At 47.5% G+C, this 9,426-nt stretch overlaps 1 protein-coding gene across 2 annotated transcripts; it reads right to left on the reverse strand.

Annotated features, from left to right (window-relative positions):
- Nucleotides 1-3,928: 3,928 nt before the first annotated feature.
- LOC106611897 (uncharacterized) lies at nt 3,929-9,082 on the reverse strand. 2 transcript variants are annotated; one of them, XM_014212545.3, is made up of 5 exons: nt 8,771-9,082; nt 8,083-8,521; nt 7,855-7,979; nt 7,528-7,648; nt 3,929-7,002 (listed from the first exon to the last, which is right to left on the reverse strand). In XM_014212545.3, exons 2-5 carry the CDS (start codon nt 8,384-8,386, stop codon nt 6,218-6,220), a joined length of 1,335 nt encoding a protein of 444 aa, XP_014068020.2. In that variant the 5' UTR covers nt 8,387-8,521; nt 8,771-9,082; the 3' UTR covers nt 3,929-6,217. The 2 variants fall into 2 exon arrangements, with proteins under 2 accessions (XP_014068020.2, XP_014068021.1); XM_014212546.3 differs by having other exon boundaries at nt 7,528-7,672.
- Nucleotides 9,083-9,426: the final 344 nt, after the last annotated feature.

Below are 9,426 nucleotides of genomic sequence, written 5' to 3' on the forward strand. Positions count from 1 at the left end.
AATACACACACAAAACCCAGTGACCTAACTCACACCCGGTGTACACAAACATCCAACACCTGGGCGTGCACACACAGCGATTCCTCTCCCTCTGTGCTCTCTGAGGGCTGAGAGGTGTTCTAACACTAAAGCCCTGGGTCTGAGGTCTGAAATGGAACAGTTAAACCCCACAGACCTTGGGGGAGGGGAGAGGTCAGAGAATGTAATGTTTCAATGAACAAATCATGGCCTCAGTAGCATGGGGAAAACGACCATCCAGAAAGTTACCCCGTATTCTGGTGTGTGTGTGTGCGTGTATGTGTGTGTGAGTGAGAGAAATAGAGAGGGATAAAGAGACAGAAAGAAGACAAAGCGAGAAAGAGAGATACTAATCAAGAATACCTGTTCACAGTATACATTTTAGTCATTTGCAGACACTTATCCAGAGCGACTTACAAATTAGCGCATTAATCTTAAAATAGCTTGGTGGGACAACCACATACCACAGTCATAGTAAGTACATTTTTCTTTAAATCAGAAAACTCAAAGCTAGTAAGGGGGAAAAGTCAAGTGCAAGTGTTAGCTCACGAATGGCATGGGGGGGGGGGGGGGGGGGGGAACAAGCCTACGGAGCAGCAAGAGGAACAGCCCCTCACTACCTTCAGGCTACGCTCAAACCCTACACCCCAACCGAAGCACTCCATTCTGAAACCTCTGGTCTCTTGGGCCTCCCACCCCTACGGGAGGGCAGCTCCCGCTCAGCCCAGTCCAAACTCTTCTCTGTCCTGTCACCCCAATGGTGGAACCATCTTGCCCGTAAGCTAGGACAGCAGAGTCCCTGGCGGTATTCCAAAAACATCTGAAACCCTAGCTCTCCCGCTTACTAGCAGTGACTTTGCTGATAGCTACTTTGAGGAAAAATGTACCTACTATGACTGTGATATGTGGTTGTCCCACCTAACTATCTTAAGATAAACGCACTAACTGTAAATTGCTCTGGATAATGCCTAAAATGTAGTGGAATGTGCGGAGCAGCGAGGTGAAATTGGAGAACTTGGGAAGGTTGAACACCAGCGGGCTGCAGCGTTCTGGATAATTTGCTGGGTTTTATGGCACAAGCTGGGAGCCCAGCCAACAGAGAGTTGCAGCAGTCCAGACGAGAGATGACAAGTGCCTGGATTAGGACCTGCGCCGCTTCCTGTGTGAGGTAGGGTCGTACTCCACAGATGTTGTAGAGCATGAACCTGCAGGAGCTCGTCACTGCATTGATATTTGCAGAGATCGACAAGGTGATGTCAAGGGTCACGCCAAGGTTCTTCGCACTCTGGGAGGGGGACACAGTGGAGTTCTCAACTGTGATGGTGAGGTCTTGGAGCAGGCAGGCCTTCCCCTGGAGGAAGAGCAACTCTGTCTTGTCGAGGTTGAGCTTGAGCTGGTGATGTGCAGACACTCAGCCCTGAGAGGGTGGAGAGGAACTGATGGTTCACGGTGTCAAAGGCAGTGGATAGATCTAGGAGGATGAAACTGAGGAGAGTCAGCTTTGGGGGTGCTGTGAGCTTCCGTGTCACAGAGAAGAGCAGTCTCGGTTGAGTGACCTGTCTTGAAGTCTGACTGGTTAGGGTCAAGAAGATCATTCTGAGATAGTAAGAGAGTTGGTCAGAAACAGCGCGCTCAAGTGTTTTGGAAAGAAAATAAAGGGATTTGTTTGTTTTGACATCAGAGTAGTCAAGTGGTCATTTCTCGAGGAGGGGAGTGACTCGGGCCATTTTGTAGTCAGAGGGGACAGATCAAATGTAATCTCACTAGTTGCAGGATTTAATCTGGAGAGAGGGGAGAAAGAGGCCAAAGCGTAGGGTAGTTCTATGTGAGAGACCAGTGGACTCAATAGGCTGAGTGAATGAGGAGTGGATGCCCTCCACCTTCTTTTCAAAGTGGTTGACAGAGTCGTCCACAGAGAGGGAAGAGGGAAGGGTGGAGGATTAAGGAGGGAGGAGAAGGTGGAAAATAGTTTCCAAGGGTTAGAGGCAGAAGCTTGAAATGTTCAGTGATAGAAGTTGCTTCAGCAGTGGATACAGAGGAAGAGAAGGAGGGAGTGAAAGGATGATAACTTCAGGATGACCTTTCCTCCATTTCCGCAGCCTCATTCTGTCAGCTCGCAGAGGGACACAGTCAGGGAGCAGGAGGGGAGGGCCGAGAGGTAAGGGGACAGTGCAAGTCATAGGACGCGGAAAGGGAGGAGAGTAGGGTCGAAGAGGCAAAATCAGGAGACAGAAGGGAGGAGGATTCAGCAGAAGGGAGAGATGATATGATAGAAGAGGAGAGTAATGGGAGAGAGAGAGAGAGAGCGAAGATTGCGATGGCGCATGACCATCTGGGCAGGGGTTGAGTGGGTAGGGTTGGAGGAAAGGGAGACAGAAAAAATGAACTAAATAGTGATCAGAGACCTGGAGGGGGGTTGCAGTGAGATTAGTGGGAGAACAGAGACATGGAGGGGGGTTGCAGTGAGATTAGTAGGAGAACAGAGACCTGGAGGGGGGTTGCAGTGAGATTAGTGGGAGAACAGAGACCTGGAGGGGGGTTGCAGTGAGATTAGTAGGAGAACAGAGACCTGGAGGGGGGTTGCAGTGAGATTAGTGGGAGAACAGAGACCTGGAGGGGGGTTACAGTGAGATTAGTAGGAGAACAGAGACCTGGAGGGGGGTTGCAGTGAGATTAGTAGGAGAACAGAGACCTGGAGGGGGGTTGCAGTGAGATTAGTGGGAGAACAGAGACCTGGAGGGGGGTTGCAGTGAGATTAGTAGGAGAACAGAGACCTGGAGGGGGGTTGCAGTGAGATTAGTAGGAGAACAGAGACCTGGAGGGGGGTTGCAATGAGATTAGTAGGAAAACAGCCTCTAGTAATGATGAGGTCAAGCATTTTGCCTGTCTTGTGTGTGGGAGGGGACTGGGAAAGGGTGAGGTCAAAAGAGGAGAGGAGGGAGGGGAAAGAGAGAGTTGGAAAGAAATCAAGAGCAGTGAGCCATCGTCAGGAAATGAGCCTATCAAGGTGTCAAGCTCATTGAGGAACTCTAAGGACACCTGGTGGGCGATGGATGTCAACAATCCTAAGTTTGAGTGGACAAGTGACAGTGACAGCAGGGAATACAAATGAGGAGACAGGTGAGAGGGAGAAAGGAGAAAATCTCCAGTTAGGAGACATTAGTAGCCCTGTGCCACCACAACGACCAGATGCTCTCAGACTATGAGAGAAAACGTAGTCAGATGAAGCGAGAGCAGCAGGGTTCTCTGGGGTGGGGTGATCAATGTCTCTATCAGGACAACAAAGTCAAGGGACTGAAGGGATGAACTCAGCGTTCTTGATCGCAAATCGGCAGTTCCAAACGCTGCCAGAGACCAGGAATTCCACATGGGTTGTGTGTGCAGGGTACACTAAATTACAAGGGTTGCAGCCAAGGGGTGGGGAGCATCTGTAAAGCCTACTGGGAGGAGTGAACAGGTATAGAAAACGCATACATAGTTGCCAAAGCTACAAAAAAGCAAAATTTGATCAGAAATTACTACGTAAGATACTCAAGTGAGAGTGGTGTGGAGCCTTCCTCAAACAGGTCGGCTGAACAGTCTGACACAACCTGAGGGAACAGGGGAAAGGGACTACTCTCTGTAAAAAGCAGAGAATGTGACTTGCAAAGCCAACAGCAGGCCAATAATGCTTCACACACACTAGACGCAAAACGTGCTGACGAGGCCGACGTCTTCAACCAGTCTACTATACTGTAAGTACATGTCTTCTATGCATTTTAATGGAGAAGTAAGACTGCTCTCTGGTGGCAATCAATGGTACTGCACTTACCCCCCCCAAAAGCACAGTACCTTCTAAAACCTTGTTCCTGCTTTTCCTTACCTTATGGACCAAAGAAAGCATATTCAGAAATAAGATACTGTATCATCATTGTAAGATCGACCATGAATACACCTGGTTTTATTTCGGTTAATTACTTTATATGAACACTACACATGGAGGATGACTAACGACACAAAATAGGGAATGTTATGCTAATCGTATCATACATAATCAGTTTGCACGTTTGTCACTTTTGCTAACATACACAACCATGTAGAGTAAAGGGTAAAAGCACCGTCTCTCAGTATAAAAACACTACTAACAATATAACAACCTTTTAATTGATGCAACACTTAGAAATGCCTTCTCTTCCTCCCGCAGGGAGCGCTGCTTTCCTTTCTCGCTCTCACCATTTCCTGTCTTCATAATTGTCACTTGACAGGTGGAGTCATTCCTATGGGACATTAGTTTAAAATGCAGACAGATGTGCAGGTAGGCCTAATTCACATAAGACAAAATGCTAAATACAGTGCATTCGGAAAGTATTCAGACCCCTTTCCTTTCCCCCACATTTTGTTACGTTACAGCCTTATTCTAAAATGGATTAAATTAATTGTTTTTCTCATCAATCTACACACAATACCCCATAATGACAAAAGCAAAAACAGGTTTTTAGAAAAATAAATACCTTATTTACATAAGTATTCAGACCCTTTGCAATGAGACTCGAAATTGCGCTCAGGTGCATCCTGTTTCCATTGATCATCCTTGAGATGTTTCTACAACTTGATTGAACATGATTTGGAAAGGCACACATCTGTCTATATAAGGTCCCACAGTTGACAGTGCATGTCAGAGCAAAAACCAAGCCATGAGGTTGAAGTAATTGTCCGTAGAGCTCCAAGACAGGATTGTGTCAAGGCAGAGATCTGGGGGGGGAAGGGTACCAAAAAATGTCTTATGCATTGAAGGTCCCCAAGAACATAGTGGTCTCCATCATTCTTAAATGTAAAAATTATGGAACCACCAAGACTCTTCCTAGAGCTGGCCGCCTGGCCAAACTGAGCAACAACCCGATGGTCACTGACAGAGCTCCAGAGTTCCTTTGTGGAGATGGTTGGCCTTCTGGAAGGTTCTCCCATCTCTGCAACACTCCACCAATCAGGCCTTTATGGTAGAGTGGCCAGACAGAAGCCACTCCTCAGTAAAAGGCACATGACAGCCCATTTGAAGTTTGCCAAAAGGCACCTAAAGGACTCTCAGACCATGAGAAACAAGATTCTTTGGTTTGCTGAAACCAAGATTGAACTTTTTGGCTAGAATGCCAAGCGTCACGTTTGGAGGAAACCAGGCACCATCCCTACGGTGAAGCATGGTGGTGGCAGCATCATGCTGTGGGGATCTTTTTCAGCGGCAGGGACTGGGAGACTAGTCAGGATCAAGGGAAATATGAACGGAGCAAAGTACAGAGAGATGCTTGATGAAAACCTGCTCCAAAGCGCTCAAGACCTCAGACTGGGATGAAGGTTCACCTTCCAACAGAACAACGACCCTAAGCACACAGCCAAGACAATGCAGGAGTGGCTTTGGAAAGTCTCTGAATGTCCTAGCCAGAACTCAGACTTCAACCCAATCGAATATCTCTAGAGACGCACCCCATCCAACATGACAGAGCTTGAGAATCTACAAAGAATTGGAAAAACTCTCAAAATACTGGTGTGTCAAGCTTATAGTGTCATACCCAATAAGACCCTAAGCTGTAATCACTGCCAAAGGTGCTGAAACAATGTAATGAGTAAATGGTCTGCATCCCACTGCTGGCTTGCTTCTGAAGCTAAGCGGCGTTGGTCCTGGTCGGTGCCTAGATGGGAGACCAGATGCTGCTGGAAGTGGTGTTGGAGGGACATTAGGAGGCACTCTTTCCTTTGGTCTAAAAAAATATCCCAATGCCCCAGAGCAGTGATTGGGGACATTGCCCTGTGTAAGGCGTCGTCTTTTGGATGGGATGTTGCACTTATTGTAAGAGTAGGAGTGTTAACCCCGGTGTCCTGGCTAAATTCCCAATCTGGCCCTCATACCATCAGTCACCTAGTCATCCCCAGCTTACAATTGGCTCATTCATCCCCCCTCCTCTCCCCTGTAAATATTCCCCAGGTTTATTTTTATACATTTGCAAAATATTCTAAAAACCTGTTTTTGCTTATTCATTATGGGGTATTGAGTGTAGATTGAGAAAAATAACAATTTAATCCATTTTAGAATAAGGCTATAACGTAATCAAATGTGGAAAAAGTCAAGGGGTCTGAATACTTTCCAAATGCACTGTAAGAACCCTCATTTTCCATTTTAAAATGTTTTCTCCCATTAGCTCCTACTGAATGTGACCCTGTTGACCCTTTACCCAGTAGAAGGGAGAGCGTTGCCATCCTGGTCATACTCATCCTCATGGTATGGCAGGCCCTGGTGTACCCTCTGGTAGTGCACCCTCAGGTTGCCCCTGTGGGCGAACCTCTTGCCACACTCCTGGCAGACGAAGGGTCTCTTCCCCAGGTGGACGTCTCTCTGGTGGGCCCGGAGGTTCCCGCTGCGGGCAAAACGCTTTCCACACTGGGTGCAGCCAAACGGCCTTTCCCCTGTGTGGACGCGGGTGTGCACCGTGAGCTCTGACGGAGTCAGGAAGCTCTTGTCACATACCAAGCAGGGGTACATCCTCACCCCTGTGTGGCGCAGCAGGTGCCTGCGCTGGTGGGACGGGTAGCTGAAGCTCTTGCCGCAGTACGGGCAAGTGTAGGGTCTCGCCCCGCCCAGTGTGTGTGCGTGACCTTGTGCGTGTTTCTGAGCGTGTGTGTTGGGGTGTGGTCTGACTGGATCCTTAGCAGCCAATGACCAGCGGTTCTGATGAACTAGGCCCCTCCCTCTGTCGTCTCTTGGTCTCAGGCCTCTCTGGGATTGGTTGGTTTGGTCCTGTGACTGTCGGGGCTCTCTCTGCTCTAGTACCTGGTCTGGGCTCTGGTCCAGGAAGCTTGGATCCTGAAGCTCTAGAGGAACCCCACTGGCCCAGGGGTCAAGCCCAGGAGACCTGTGGTCGGGTCTGGGAGAGAAATGTCCAACCCGGGGGCCATGGAAGAAGGAGGTGGAGCTCTGGCTCTGAAGAGGTCTGGGGTCTCCCTCCCAATGGGATACTACCAAGAGATAGGAACAACATCATGAAGGGAGCTCAATACACTCATTCCAACAGTTCCACAAGTATAAAATACGATACAGTATGAACAGACAAGGATTATTTGCTCTAAAATCACAGCGTTTAGTTGCGATAGTTGTGGGCCAAAATGCTTGATTTTGCTTGCGGCAATTCTGACATTTTGGGTGGCAATTTGCAATGATTTTGTCACAAAAATTCGCTGACTGGGGGGAAAGTTTGTTGACGTGTTTGATTGAACAATTGTATGCAGTAAAAGTGAGGTGACTGGTTAAGATTGAAAGCCCTCTTTTTGTACTGAGGTGATTGGACAGTTTTATGTGCAAATGTTAATATTGATTTGACTGTTTTATGCAATACTAGTGTGTTGATTGGCCAAATTTGCAAGTCCTAGCATAATATACAAGGAATTGTTGATTTACCCAAAAAAAGAATCTATCGCAGAATCGCTAAATCCTGGGGGGACACAAACATGTAGATTGATTGGTTAAGGATTACACTTCCTTACACTTTGCCTTGGTCCCTGTTGTGTCAGACAAGGGTTCTCCCAGCCTCTGACCCCCAGCAGAAGAGCTCCTCCCTGGCCCTTGGCCCTCCCCCTCCACAGGGGCAGGGTGGGGCTCCTCGAACTGTGGAAGAGGGCAATGTTTAAGCTGAAGGGAGAGAATAAAACATTAATGTGGGGGCCAGCATCACAGCTGTGTTAACAGCCTTTGAATAAATTAACCATTGAAAACTCAAAGCAGCATGACTATCTTTGTGACATAGAATAAAACAAATGAATTAAATAGAGAAAGACAGACATTCTTATTGTGTTAGAGAATGACTGACTGACCTCTTCTTTGATGGAGGACCCCTCCAGCTCAGTCCTCTCCTTTTTCATCCTGTGGGACTTCTTACACCCGCTGTCCTGGACCAGTGGGGGGGTCTCAGAGGCCGCATCCGAATCCCAGCTTGAACCTGAACAAACGGTGCAAGACAGACAACCAGACAGTAGTTTAGGGGTGTTTTCAACCAAAATGTTCCTAAGATCATTTTCAGATGAGACATCCGGTTTTCTTACCAGCTCTTGGTTCAGACTGCTGCCTAGGGCTGCCATCTCCTCCTGTTTTTCTCACCGGTCCTTCTACCACATCCAGTAGGCCCTCTCCTTCTTCTTCCTCTCCTTCCTTCTTCAGCCTCCTCTCTGCCCGCTCCAGCCTCCCCCTCAGGCCTGTGATCTCCTCTCCTCTCTGTGTCAGCTCCTCCTGCTGCTCACACAGACTGCTCTCAAAGATTTTGGCGATCTCACACACCGCTGCCGCCAGCAGGGAGTCCATGACGGTGGCCAGCTGGGCGTGAAACGTGTTCCTTACAGACTCCAGCATTGTGGCTATGGTGGTGTCCTTACCCCCTGCTCTGGGGGCAACAGGGGTAGATAGGGTGGAGGGTTACACCGAGTCCCAAGGAGAGGAGCACTTCTTTGCTGCCAATCAGGTGGGGTGGTGATGAGGAGGATGTCACTATGGTAGAAGATGGAACAGTAATTTATATAGATGTGACCCTCTGACATGCAGCAATGTTGGAGTCAACCTGGCTACATCCGTCTCCTCTCCAGTCCACCACACTTATCTGGATCTGAGCCAGTCTGTGAAGCATAACTAGCTACAAAGCCAAGTAGCCAACACCACACCCCTCCAGAATCACTGCTCGTTAGCTGGCTAAACCACTAATATCCAGTCTACATGCTGTTAATAACAGATGAGACTTACCTTAAAACAAACACTGATGACTGTGAAGAAGAGTGCAGCCAGGCAAATCAAGATAGCTAGACAGCTAAACAAGGGTAGCTCTGGATGGCAGACTCAGTTAACGTTATCTAGCTAGCTGGTTAACAAAGACGCAAGAAACCTGGAAGAGCCGTTACTGTATGTAGCTACAGTACTTGCTTTATTGGTCGAGTCATTTGGAATTCGAGTAGACAACTCAAACTCTGAGATTTCTGGATTTTTCAATTCACTAAAATGGCTAGCGAAATCTATGGAAGCGAGCCATGTTGATTCTCAGTCTCGCGAGAATGAGACGTTCTCCTCTACGGGATTTGCAATTCCCTAGCCGGGTAGATGGAGTGACCGCAAAAGGGAAATGAGTTTGGAGATCTAAAGCGTTTTTATTTTATTAACAACAAATCAATACAGGAAGTACATGTGGGAACACAAGTATATATAAATAATATACAAAGGACAATTGGGCTAGGGGCGGGGCTAGGGGGTACAATATCACATTACACAAGGACCTTAAGGGACATACATACACTTATAATTCTAACAGCTTTCTCGTTAGTAGAGTATTTAATTGTCTTTAAATATAGTTCAATTTCTTTTTGTAAGGTAAGATGTGGTGTTTTGATTGTAAATTTACATTTGTG

This window comes from Salmo salar, chromosome 09 (assembly GCF_965601325.2).
Source record: "Salmo salar chromosome 09, fSalSal1, whole genome shotgun sequence".
NCBI classification, from domain to species: Eukaryota; Metazoa; Chordata; class Actinopteri; order Salmoniformes; family Salmonidae; genus Salmo; species Salmo salar.